Source organism: Schistocerca gregaria, chromosome 7 (genome assembly GCF_023897955.1).
Source record: "Schistocerca gregaria isolate iqSchGreg1 chromosome 7, iqSchGreg1.2, whole genome shotgun sequence".
Taxonomy (NCBI): domain Eukaryota; kingdom Metazoa; phylum Arthropoda; class Insecta; order Orthoptera; family Acrididae; genus Schistocerca; species Schistocerca gregaria.
Window position 1 is genome coordinate 493182072 of NC_064926.1, and position 14511 is coordinate 493196582.

General features: G+C 43.1%; 1 protein-coding gene across 1 annotated transcript in view; it reads left to right on the forward strand.

Moving 5' to 3' along the window:
• LOC126281719 (myrosinase 1-like) overlaps window positions 1-14511 on the forward strand; it is a 98578-nt gene that overhangs the window by 68785 nt on the left and 15282 nt on the right. The window contains exon 8 of the mRNA XM_049980894.1: window positions 9176-9318. Coding sequence (XP_049836851.1) covers window positions 9176-9318 — 143 coding nt within the window. The remainder of the gene's footprint in view (window positions 1-9175; window positions 9319-14511) is intronic.

Here is a 14511-nt window from a genome sequence, read left to right on the forward strand (position 1 = left end):
TTTAGCATTGGAGGGCAGCGTGGAGGGTAAAAATTGTAGAGGGAGACCAAGGGATGAATACACTAAGCAGATTCAGAAGGATGTAGGTTGCAGTAAGTACTGGAAGATGAAGAAGCTTGCACAGGATAGAGTAGCATGGAGAGCTGCATCAAACCAGTCTCAAGACTAAAGACCACAACAACAACAATTGACCACAAACCATTGCTTCACAGATGCTGCTATATGACACAGTGCATTCTCGTAATGGTACAAGCAATCATCGTTTCCGATCTGTTCCTTTACTGTACTCAGTACACAATGCTGTAAAATGAATTCATATTCTTTCGCATTTACCGTTTTCTGAAGCGCAATAAGGGGTCACACCGTAATCACGAGAAACATCCCATACCGTAACACCACCTCCTCCATACCTCACCGTTGACATTACACAGGATGGCAGACAAGGCTTTAGCAAACCAAGACTCTTCCATCGGCCTGCCACAGGTTGTAGCGTGATTCATCACTCGAAATCACTCGTTTCCAGTCACCTATGGTCCACTGGCGGCTCCATTTACAGATCTTAAAGTGTCGTTTTGGACTGACTATAGAAATGTGTGGCTCATGAGGAGCCACTCAACCATTGTAACCCATTATTTTTATCTTCCTACGCACAGCCATTGCGCTAGCTGGGCTGCTGGTATTACTCTGGAACTCAGGAGTGATTCCTTCCGCTGATTTCACTCGGCTTCTCACAACCACCATCCGCGATACTTGACCGCCCTGTCCATCAGTACTTGCCGTCTGACGGTCTTAGTTTGGCTGTGGTTTTCATTTCACAGGAACAGCCGACTTTGGCAACTGTAAAAGGGCTGAAATGTCCCTGATGGACTTGTCACTCAGGTGACAACCAATGACTAGTCCATATTCGAACTTACCGAGCTCTCCTGGCCGATCCGTTCTTCTGTTATTGCTTCTCTACTGCCAACATAATATTCCCCATCTCCTTTTGTGCTGACAATTGCGACTCTTTTGGCGTATGATAGTCGACTTTCATTAGATAGGAATGTACGGATAATTTGATTAGGTAGCGTAGCTTGCGAAGTCAATAGTGCTCTCTCTCTCTCTCTCTCTCTCTCTCTCTCTCTCTCTCTCTGTGTGTGTGTGTGTGTGTGTGTGTGTGTGTGTGTGTGTGTGTGTCGCGCCTGACTGCTCAGCTGGTGCTCTTGTGTCAATTCCTCACAGAGAAGCATGGCTCCTATGTAGAAACCTATTCTCGGCTTGAGAGTTGGGCAAGTCTGTCACTTTGTTGGAAGGTGTGGTCGCCTTAGCTGCCCCTCTTATGCAGAAAAACGCAATTCAAGTGTCCATTTTCTGTCTCTTTAGAACACAGCACGACACTGCAGCCTTCGCGCACCAGAGGTGCGGGAATGTTGGTTATTAGGGACGTGTGATTTTATGCAGTTTCCTACGATGTTATTGGGCTCAGCACTTTTAAATCTACCCAGATTTTACTTTAGTATTCATTTAACTTTCACTTAGGGAGATAGCCCTCTTTGAATGCATGAAAATTATGTGATATTCGTGTTTTTCCGGTTCTGTGCCTCAGTCTCTTAAAACGGAACCCTCGTAGGAGCTTTTTGTTGTCAGTCTGTCTGACCGATAAGATATCTTTTTCTCAGGAACGAGTAGAAATATCAAGTTGAAATTAGTCATATACTAAGGCCCATAGTCCCTTGGCGGTGTAAAACTTTTAAGCTTCTAAGTAAGTTCATTTAAAAGATACGGCCATTTATTTCACATATTTTGATACTCGAAAGCTCACTCATCAAAACTATAGGGTACTTCCCGTTGACCTGGAATCATGGATTTTCGCAAGAAGCAAGAATTCGTATACGTAAAGGGAAAAATCTGATATTGTTAATTTGTAATTATATATCACGAAAAAAGTATTTGTTTTATCATTTGCTATCCAATTTCGTACCTGAAATTAAAATATTATCGAAAAGCTTGTAATCCCTGGGACCTATAGCTTGCCAGCATGTGTCGATAGCAGGCAAAATCGTCCACGTCCTCGATTTGCCAGAATAGATAAGCTGTCTGTGTATATGATAAAGTTTCTACGGAACTCTCAGTGCGCGAGTGCCCATTTTTTTCACGTAAAATAAAAAGTAATTCTAAATATGATATAGTTTTATTCCATGCATTTTGTCTTTAAGAAATCATTTCTGTGTCCATATTGGACACTCCCTGTAACCGCTGCACCAAGTGGGAGGATCCCTTGTAGCCAGAACACTGGTTACCGGAGGGAATTCCTGAAGCCCTCCCATTGGACCTGTAACAAAATAATTTTGTATAAGTTATTTTCAATACATTTTCTATCAGTTTACATAGCATAATAAAAAATTACTAAGTTCTGACAAACTGGTGACGTGCTGACACAAATGTCATTTCCTTTGCCGACAAAATCTAGGCAAAAGTGTTCACCGAAAATAGACTTTTGAAGATATTACAAAATGGCGAAGTACGCCGATAGAGAATTCACTTTAGAATGCTGCTAACAAACTGCGAGCAAAATCTTATGTACCAGTCTCAAGTTATGTTTTCCACCAAATTGAAAAATATAGTTTCGAGGGAAATGCCTTTAAGTTTTTTGTTTTCTTTTTCTTTAGTAGTTAAATTAAACATACCTCTAATCAGCGATTCTTGGACCTCGCTGCAATCCTTCCAGATGCAAAAGGAAGTCCTCCTCCATCTTCCTCGTGGCTATGGTCGTCCTGCAGGCCTCTTGGCAGCTTCTGTTATCCGCTGCTCTGCTCGCTCGATAGTTTTGCTTCCGCTTTTTTGGAGAAGTTGTAACAGACTGGTCCGATCTCAAGATCGAGCGTTTTCACAATTTCTATAATGCCTGTTATGCCTTCGATGAAATTACGTGGCGACTACTTATTTCCCGCAATGAATGATTTTCGCAGACTTTTTTTTTTGCGTACCTCGATAACGGAGCTTCTGGAACCTGGGGTCCACGCTAGAATAAAGCAGACATCCCAGAGAACATTTTAAGCCAAAAAATAAAGATTTTTTTGAAATTTTGAAAGGCGACTACCGCCTTAATCATTTGACTTTGTTTCACCACGACACAATAATTTACATTTTTCTGAATAGAATGAGAATCAAACAGCCAACCAGTTGCATGTCAAAAATTTACTGGAACTTTTATCTATGTTTCCAGAGATGTAAAGCCGTCTTTCACAGAGGAAGTAATAACAACATATTGTGTGAAAACAGAAACGAAGTCATGTCATAAGGCTTAGTCAACAGTATCCATGTAAATGCTATGGCATAGCCATAAGGCTTGGTTAGCAGTAAAAATGACTCTTATAACATACACACAAACGAGCGCGCGCGGCGCGCGAACGCAAACGCACGCTTGTTAGATTCTACATGGAACATTTTTATTGTTGACCAAGCCTTATGGCTATACCGAGCGTTTGTTTAATCATTTTACTGTTGAATAAGCCTGATGACTTCGTTTCTCTTCTCACACAATATATAACAAGTGCTATAACCTCTTCTGAGGAAGACAGGTTTATATCTGTGGAAGCCTAGATAAAGGTTTCAATAAACCTTTGACATACAACTTGTTGGCTATTTGATTCCCGTTGCGTCCATAATTCTACAGTTCCTGACTACTGTCATATTCAAAATTTCATATATAATCCTTTTTTACCTTTTTTATGGACCGTTCCTGTTCATTTGTAAACCCAGGTTTCTTTATCTCTGCCGGCCGACGTGGCCGAGCGGTTCTAGGCGCTTCAGTCCGGAACCGCGCTGCTGCTACGGTCGCAGGTTCGAATCCTGCCTCGGGCATGGATGTCTGTGATGTCCTTAAGTTAGTTAGGTTTAAGTAGTTCTAAATCTAGGGGACTGATGACGCCAGATGTTAAGTCCCATAGCGGTTAGAGCCATTTGTATCATTTTGTTTTCCTTATCGCTAAATTCCTACACTCCTGTTGTGTGAAGTGTTTACACGTCCATTGTATCAATATGTACAACGTTTGCATGTATAAACAATGTCAGTTTCAAATCGCTCTAGAAAATGGCTTCAATATAAGAGCTGAACTGACCGTGAAGTAAAAATAATCTTTTTAGCAACAGGAGCGGCTAACCATCAAGTGGGGTGCGTCCCAGACCGAATATCGAATCTGTATTTTCTTCTTTTCACGAGCAGCTGCCTTAACCACCAGGTAACTGGAGAAGTCCTGGCCCTAACTGTCCTTGTCATTCCATCTCCGATTTCCGAACACTACCTCCAGAGGTTATCCGATGGATCATGTAGTGGGAAACGGTGGAGGAACGAGGCCTACTTAATAATTAACATACGCAGCTGCTGTGGAGGACGGGGAAGACGCCTTACTACATCCTCGAGAAAATGTGATCGGAGCACTTCCTGTAGGCTACATGAATCTCACGCTTCCGCTGTGACACTTTCTACACAACTCTTTCGCGAGGCAGCGAGGCGAATCATCAGGAAATCTTTCTTCCTGCCACCTATCTGGGAACAGATTGTACATTGACAGAACAAAAATTAGTGTGGTGTAAATGTGTGCAGCAAGCAGGCAACCATGCCGCGAAGACGACTCGTACTTCCTACAGCCAACTAGGCGAGTTTGAAAAGGGTCAGATTGTGGCCTTCCGAGTAGTGGTATGGTTCTTTCGTAGAATCACCACACAAGTTGGAAGTGCTGCATCCATTGTGCAACGATGCTGGTATCAGTGGTCACGTGATCATTCCCGCGCCCATAGACGAAGTTCTGGACGTCCACGCATAAACGTCTGCCAAGATCGTAGTATTGTTAAGGGCAGCAGTGGCAGATCGTACAGCTACGACAGCACAGAAAAGCCCTCTTGTCTGTGCAAACCGGTTATTAGCAGTGGGACTACGGGCACGCAATGTCTTCCACTCAAGCCGCAGCATCCATTTGCACGACTCGACTGGTGCTGTCAGAAGATCACCTGAAAGATGCAACTGTGCACCGTAGTCTCCAGCGATGAGAGTAGATTCCGCTTGCAGGCAAGTAATGGTCATTTGCACGTACAACATAGACCTAGTGAGTGATGTGCCGTAGAGTGCATTCGTCCAAGACAGTTTGGTTCCACCCTAGGTCTTTTGGTCTGGGGTGCGATAAGCTACAACTCCCATTCACCTTTGGTGTTCCTAGAGGGGACGCTAACCAGCGCTCGGTACGTGCAGAATGTTCTCAGACCTGCTCTTTTGCCGTTCTTGCAACAGGAAGGCGATGTGTTGTTCCAACAGGATAATGCTCGACCACACACTGTTCGTGATACTTAATGTGCTCTGCAAGACATACAGTAGCTTCCTTGGTCAGCACGATGTCTGGACTTGTCTCCAATCGAGCACATGTCAGATTTGATGTAACTCATCACCCAACATCTCTTACAGAACCATGTGAACAGGTCGAGCAGGCGTGGCATGACATATCCCAATACACTATTTGCCATTATTTATGGATGCCAGAGTCACCGCCTGCAATGCCGCTCGTGGAGGCTACACCACGTACTAACATCTACATCTACAACTACATCCATACTACGCAAGCCACCTGACGCTGTGTGACGGAGGGTACCTTGATACCTCTATCGGTTCTCCCTTCTATTCCAGTTTCGTATTGTTCGTGGAAAGAAGGATTGTCGGTATGCCTATGTGTGGGCTCTAATCTCTCTGATTTTATCCTCATGGTCTCTTCGCGAGATATACGTAGGAGGGAGCAATATACTGCTTGACTCCTCGGTGAAGGTATGTTCACGAAACTTCAACAAAAGCCCGTACCGAGCTACTGAGGGTCTCTCCTGCAGAGTCTTCCACTGGAGTTTATCTGTCATCACCCTAACGCTTTCGCGATTACTAAATGATCCTGTAACTAAGCGCGCTGCTCTCCGTTGGATCTTCTCTATCTCTTCTATCAACCCTATCTGGTACGGATCCCACACTGCTGAGCAGTATTCAAGAAGTGGGCGAACAAGCGTACTGTAACCTACTTCCTTTGTTGTCGAATTGCATTTCCTTAGGATTCTTTCAGTGAATCTCAGTCTGGCATCTGCTTTACCGACCATCAACTTTATATGACCATTCCATTTTCAATCACTCCTAATTTATGACATTAACTGCTTCCATTTTCTGACCTGCTATATTGTCGCTAAATGATAAGGGATCTTTGTTTCTATGTATTCACAGCACATTACACTTGCCTACATTGAAATTCAATTGCCATTCCCTGCACCATGTGTCAATTCGCTGCAGATCGTCCTGCATTTCAGTACAATTTTCCATTGTTACAACCTCCCGATATACCACAGCATCATCCGCAAAAAGCCTCAGTGAACTTCCGATGTCATCCACAAGGTCATTTATGTATATTGTGAATAGCAACGGTCCTACGACACTCCCCTGCGGCACACCTGAATTCACTCTTACTTCGGAAGACTTCTCTCCATTGAGAATGACATGCTGCGTTCTGTTATCTAGGAACTCTTCAATCCAATCACACAATTGGTCTGATTTTCCATACGCTCTTACTTTGTTCATTAAACGACTGTGGGGAACTGTATCGAACGCATTGCGGAAGTCAAAAAACACGGCATCTACCTGGGAACCCGTGTCTATGGCCCTCTGAGTCTCATGGACGAATAGCGCGAGCAGGGTTTCACACGACCGTCCGTTTCGAAACCCATGCTGATTCCTACAGAGTAGATTTCTAGTCTCCAGAAAAGTCATTTTACTCGAACATAATACGTGTTCCAAAATACTACAACTGATCGACGTTAGAGATATAGGTCTATAGTTCTGCACATCTGTTCGACGTCTCTTCTTGAAAACTGGGATGACCTGTGCCCTTTTCCAACCCTTTGGAACGCTACGCTCTTCTAGAGACCTACGGTACACCGCTGCAAGAAGAGGTGCAAGTTCCTTCGCATACTCTGTGTAAAATCGAACTGGTATCCCATCAGGTCCAGCGGCCTTTCCTCTTTTGAGCGATTTTAATTGTTTCTCTATCCCTCTGTCGTCTATTTCGATATCTACCATTTTGTTATCTGTGCGGCAATCTAGAGAAAGAGCTACAGTGCAGTCTTCCTTTGGAAAAAGACATTTAGTATTTCGGCCTTTAGTCTGTCATCCTCTGTTTCAGTACCATTTTGGTCACGGAGAGTCTGGACATTTTGTTTTGATCCACCTACCCCTTTGACATAAGACCAAAATTTCTTAGGATTTTCTGCCAAGTCAGTACACAGAACTTTACTTTCGAATTCATTGAACGCCTCTCGCATAGCCCTCCTCACACTACATTTCGCTTCGCGTAATTTTTGTTTGTTTGCAAGGCTTTGGCTATGTTTATGTTTGCTGTGAAGTTCCCTTTGCTTCCGCAGCAGTTTTCTTACTCGGTTGTTGCACCACGGTGTCTCTTTTCCACCTCTTACGATCTTGCTCGGCACATACTCATGTAACGCATATTGTACGATGGTTTTGAACTTTGTCCACTGATCCTCAACACTATCTGTACTTGAGACAAAACTTTTGTGTTGAGCCGTCAGGTACTCTGAACATTGGTGTTGCAGCATGGATCGATACCTGGTACCTCAGGACCGCTTGAGCTCTTGATGTGTAAATGTAATCATTTCATGCGCTCCATACGCACTGTTGCAACAATAATATTGAGTGGATTTGAAACCTCTGAAAGGGTGCACTAATTTCTTTCCCGGCAGTGTAAGACAAGATGCCTAGTGCAACAATAGCTTTGAATGAATGGCAGCTTCTTACAGTAGTGGATGGCATCAATGAGACAGACATTTGGGAGTCGCCATATAGCTTTGTGCGATACACCTTGTAATTTCAAAAGAAGGTTTCTTCACACATAAATAACTTACGAACTATAAATGTGCTCAATGAGAAACAGCAAAATTTTGTCAATGATGGAGACCTACCGTTCCACTCATCGGCCTTTCGGCATTTCTGCTATTTTACAGGGTGTTGTGCTTTTCCAGAAAAAAAGAGGAGGGACTGTTAGGTGAAAGGTTACAGATAACCTCAAAGATTAATAAAATTTTCTCGAGTTTCCAGCAGCATCAGGTAGTTAAGATCCCACGAGCTTTCGACCGAGCTCTCCTCACTCATTGTCAAGTTGTAAGACTGACTGCTGTGTCGCCGTGGCTGCGTCGTTATACAGCCGCACTGCTGGCTGCGACGTCACTGGTGCTCTCTTCCTCCCATATACGGTAATGTTTTCATCCCGCGTCCGTAGCGCCCGTTCTAACATCGCGACAGCCGGGTCCCAGGCTGTGCTGAGCTGCAAACCGCCGTCCTCGTTGATGGTGTTTTCAGAGGTTTTTATTTCAATAGCTTCTTTTATGACTCTATCCCAAAATCCCTTCGTCTTCATAACGACAGATGTTTCGTCGAGTACAATTCGGTGTACGTTTTCTAAGGCGTGTTCTGCACGGACGATTTTTCTGGATAGCGTAGGCGTAAGCACCTCTCGTGTTCCGTCTGGCGTTGCTCCACAGTGCATACTGTTTGGCCGACGTAGTAATAGCCACACTGACATGGTATCTTGTACACTCCAGGCGTTTTAAGCCCTAGATCGTCCTTCACAGGCCTCATGAGCTGTCGAATTTTTGATGGGGGCCTGAACACCGATGAAATGTCATAACTCTACAGGAGCCGGCTAATCTTTCCCGACACTGTACCACAGAAAGGCAAAAATACAAGTTTCTTGCTTTTTTCTTCGGTGGTGTTCTCCTCTCTGTTGGTGTGTTCCTTGCATGTCACATCAGATATAGCCTGTGACACCTGTCCGTGGCTGTACCCGTTTTTCCGGAAGACTTTTCGGAGGTGGCAGACTTTCAGCGTCTGAGACGACTTTAGCACGTTTTTGTGCCGGATGGTGGTGGCTGAGGGCGTGCAGATACCGATCTGTGTGTGTCTGTTTCCTGTAGACACTGTGGCTGAGGTGCCCGTTGGTTTTCCGTCGAACGAGGACGTCAAGGAAGGGAAATGAGCCACCTCCGAAAAGTCTTCCGGACAAGCTGGAAGCCCGAGAAAATTTTATTAATTCATATCACCGCGAAACCATGCTTTCATACATAAGCTGAAAGATGTTACGTCAAGCTGTATTATTGCTCACAGGTACGGCTGATTTCATGGGGCTTAACCACTACTCAACTTCACTAGCAACATCAGGACTAAAAGGCTCAATCCCATCCAAGGATTACGACACGGGCGTCATCACGTCGGCCATCGAAGGCTACCCGACAGGTGAAGGAATGACGGTAAGTTGACGGCAGCGCAACGCATATTCATGACGACGGAATTACAAATTTAAACTTCCAATGACGCGTTAACGTTAACTATAACAACGCTTGTGAAAACTGAAACACCCAGAAACCATAATCCGAACGAATCGAGACGCGTAGCCAGTGCATAACTGTATTCCAGCAGTAAGAGGGTAATTCTTACAGGACCTTCGATCGACCAACACTTGACTATTGTTCGTCAGTGTGCTGTCCCTACCAGTCAGGACTGATAAAGGAAATACAGAATATCCAAAGAAGAGCAGTGCCTTTCGTCACACATTCGTTCAGCATGAGCGAAACTGTGTGTGATGCTTATCTATTTCCTGAGTTACCGGTACACACTACGCAGAAGGCGTTGTGCACCACGGCGTGGTTTATTGTTAAAATTGTGACACCATATATTCCAAGAAGAGTCAAATAATATGTTGCTTCCTCCTAGGTATACCTCGCAAAGAACCATGAAGGTAAGTTGAGAGAAATTCGAGCTTACACAGAGCTTTATCAACATTAATTGTACCCACGTATCATTCGCCACTGCTACAACAAATGGAGATGTGACAAACGTACATGGAGTATCCTCCACCACAGACTGTAGGCTGACTTGCGAACTATAAATGTATGTGTAGTGTAGAAAGACATGTACAGATATGCAGAACATGTGTCAGTTTTACCTCAGGCTAAAACAGTCGAAGTGGAGTCTGAAAGCCTAAAGACCTCATCGACGTTAATAAGACACAGTTTTAGGCTCATATTGATGAAGCTAATCTACATTTCATTGTAATTTCATTCTTCGAGAGCAGGAAGATCACCAATGGTATCTGTTTTTTCGGACATGTATGAAAGAACAGATACCTTCTTCATATAGACATGCAGATGTCGACGTGCGCAGTATCCGTATTTGAGTGAGAGTTAACGGGACAGAGTAACGTGTCTTTGGATGATGATGGTTGGTTTGTGGGGAGCTCAACTGCGCGCTCATCGGCGCCCGTACAAAGTCGCAATTCCTTACACAGTCCAATTTTTTACACAATCAAATCCATCCACTCTCAGGGATGATGATGGTGAAGAAAACTCAAACATTCAGTCCCCGGACAGAGAAAATCCCCAACCCGACCGGGAATCGAACCCGGACCCCGTGATCCAGAGGCAGCAGCTCTAGCCACTAGACCACGAACTGCGGACTCGTGTCTTTGGGGAAGACGGTAACTACTTTGTATTAAAAACACAGGAGAGTAAAATCCCAAGCGTTTGGGGAAAAGCGCTACATATAAGGAAGATAAAAGAAAGGACCTGCAAAATTACAGACCTATATCCTTGACATCGATACGCTGCATAATTTGTGAACTAATTCTGAATATAATACCTAGTCTTAAGACAGAAAAGCTTCTGTTCACAAATCATGAAAATGGAAATGAGCGTTTGGCGTCTTTGGCCGGGAGGCCCCATACAGAGCAGGCCCGGCCGCCTAGGAGCAGGTCTTATTACATTCGACACCACATTGGGCGACCTGCGCGCCGGATTGGGATGAAATGATGATGAAGACAACATAACACCCAGTCCCTGAGCGGAGAAAATCCCCGACCATACCGGGGATCGAACCCGGCCCCGTAGGACGGCAATCCGTCACGCTCACCACTTTTTTTTCTCAATTTTGTTCGTTGTTGACCGTTGTGTTTGGCCGTTGCGGACGTCACATGACGTCCTTTGAAGTTCGTTTGGTTGGTCTTTGCACTCAGTTTTTTTTTTTTTTTTTTTTTTTTTTTTTTTTTTTTTTTTTTTTTTTTTTTTAGCAGAGGCCAACCAGCTCTCTGACCGAACACGCTGAGCTACCGTGCCGTGCCGGCATCACTCTGCTGTCGGGGCGGACTTCACAAATTATAACGGATTCAGAAATCTTCGCTCGTGAGAAATTTAGCTTATCCTTTCTGGAACGCTATTCTGCGAACTATGGATGAGAGCAACAAGCAGAATCCATATTCCTAGATTTCCGGAAATTGTTCGACACGGTGCCCCACTGGAATAGGTTCCCAAATACGAGTATTTGAATAACTTGGAAACTTCATTAATAGATCCCAATGCATTGTCCTCGACGGTGAGTGCTCATCGGAGGTAAGGTGCCCCAGGACTGTGAGATATAAGCGTTCTTACTCTCTCATACATAAATGACCTGACAGACAGGCTGAGCAGCAGTCTGTAGAAGTTTGCTGTGAAGTGTGGGAAGCTGTCGTCGTTCAATGACTGTAGGCGGGTACAGGATGACTTAGATAAAATTTCTACTTCGTGTGATGAATGGCAGCTTGCTGTAAACACGTAAAAATGTAAGTTAATGCAGAAGTGTCAGGAAAACAACCCTTTAATGTTAGAGTACAATATTAATGGTGTACTGCTTGACACACAGTCACATCGAACAAATATGTAGGCGTTATATTGCAAAGCGATATGAACGGAACGAACAAGTAAGGACCGTAGTAGAGAATGTGAAGTCTCGATTTCGGTTGATTTAGTGAAGTGCAGCTCATCCACAAAGGATTAAAGCGAGGCATCGATGCAATTCAGAGACCTGCTGCTAGATCTGTTACCAGCAGGTTCGATCAATACGTGAGTGTTACGAAGATGCTTCTTGAAGACAAATGTGAATCATTGGAGAGAAGATGACGTTATTTTCGCGAAACCTTATTGAACAGGCATTTGTAGCTGATTGCAGAAAAGTAGTTCTGCGTAAGGACGGCGAAAAGAAGCTAAGAGAAATTGGAGTTCGTTTTCCATCTACATTTACATGGACATTCTACAAATCACATTTAAGTGCCTGGCAGACGGTTCATCGAACCACCTTCACAATTCGCTATTATTCCAATCTCGTATATCGCACGGAAGAAACGAACACCTATATCTTTCCGTGCAACTTTAATTTCCCTTATTTTATTATGGTAATCGTTTCTCCCTATATATGTCGGCCTCAAAAAAATATTTTTGCATTCGGAGGAAAAAGTTGGTGATTGAGAAGATTCCGCCGCAACTAAAAACGTCCTTGTTTTAATGATGTCCACCCCAAATCATGTATCATTTCAATGACACTCTCTCCCCTATTTCGCGATAATATAAAACGTGCTGTCCTTCTTTGAACTTTTTCGTTGTACTCCGTCAATCCTATCTGGTAAGGATCCCATACCGTGCAGCAGTACTCTAAGAGAGGACAAATGTAGTGTAGGCAGTCTCTTTAGTAGATCTGTTACGTTTTCTAAGTGTCCTGCCAATAAAACGCAGTCTTTGGTTAGCCTTCCTCAAAACATTTTCTGTGCGTTCTTTCCAATTTAAGTTGTTCGTAATTGTAATTCCTAGGTATTTAGTTGAATTTATGATTTTTTTGCGTAATGGAAGTGAAACGGATTCCTTTTAGCACTCATGTGGATTACCTCACACTTTCCGTTATTTAGGGTCAATTGCCAATTTTCGCACCATACAGAAATCTTTTCTAAATCGTTTTGCAATTTTTGTTGGTCTTCTGATGACATTACTAGTCGATAAAAGGACATCGTCATCTGCAAACAACGTAATACAGCTGCTCAGATTGTCTCCGATATCGTTTATATAGATAAGGAACAGCAAAGGGCTTTCGGGAACACCAGAAATCACTTCTATGTTACTCGATGATTTTCCGTCAATTACTACGAACTGTGACCCCTTTGACAGGAAATCACGAATCCAGTCACATAACTGAGACGAATATTCCACAAGTCCGCAATTTCACTATAGGCCGCTTGTGTGTCCAAAGCCTTCCGGAAATCCTGAAATACAGAATCAATTTGGAATCCGTTGTCAATGACACTCAACACTTCGTGTGAGTAAAGAGCTAGTTGTGTTTCACAAGAACGATGATTTCTAAACCCGTGTTGAATGTGTGTCAGAAGACCGTTTACTTCGAGGTAATTCATAATGTTCGAACACAGTATATGTTCCAAAATCCTGCTGCATATGGACGTTAACGATATGGGCCTGTAATTTTGTGGATTACTCCTACTAACTTTCTGGAATATAGGTATGACCTGTACAACTTTCCAGTCTTTGAGTACGAATATTTTGTCGAGCGAACAGGTGTATGATTGTTAAGTATGGAGTTATTGTATCAGCATACTCTGAAAGGAACCCAACAGGTATACAATCTGGACCGGAAGATTTGCTTTTGTTCAGTGATTTACGTTGCTTCACTACTCCAAGGACATCTACTTCTACGTTACTCATGTTGGCAGCTGTTCTTGATTCGAATTCTAAAATATTTACTTCGTCTTCTTTTTTGAGTGAATTTCAGAAGGCTGTGCTTAGTAACCTTGCTTTGCCAGCACTGTCTTCGATAGTATCTCCATTGCTATTGCGCAGAGAAGGCATTGACTGTGTCTTGCCGCTAGCATATTTGACACACGACCAGAATCTCTTTGGATTTTCTGCCAGGCTTCGAGACAAAGTTTCATTGTGGAAACTATTATGAGCATCTCGCATTGAAGTCCGCGCTAAATTTCGAGCTTCTGTAGAGGATCGCCAATCTTGGAGATTTTGCGTTGTGATATAACAAAATAAAAGTGATGTTGTTATTCAATGGAAAAGTTGGAATTTGAGATTTTGCTTACTGTTTTATCAATCACAATTGGCGTAAGAATCATGGATTGACCATTGACATAAAATATTGCATTATGAAATGTGAATATTCTTTACTTGCAGTTTCGCGTGGCTTGAAGCTGTCACAGCTAGCGTGCTATTGATTAAGAAATTGCATTATCGTCTTTCTAATTACTTCATGATCGTAGATACTATCATACCCGATCGTGAAGTTATTCTTATGACAAAACAATTTCCTAAGGGATCAGAAAGTTCTTAAGGGCGCAAAAACAACTGTAACATCACACAAAAGGGAAATTCAATATTAAAGCTGATGCAAGAAGACGATAAAACAGTTTTCTTTTTGTCAATGTAACACGCACATTGGACTACTGATCTTGGTGTCTGCAATCTTAGCAAAATGCACAATTAAAATGAAAATAATACTGAGGGGATGATAGGAATGAGCACTGCTAAATGATTCAGTATTTCGAGAACAAATATTTATTATAACTAAAACATATATCGTGCCATAAGCTTAGTACTACATTGACGGTAGGTTTTTATGTCCGTTTCATG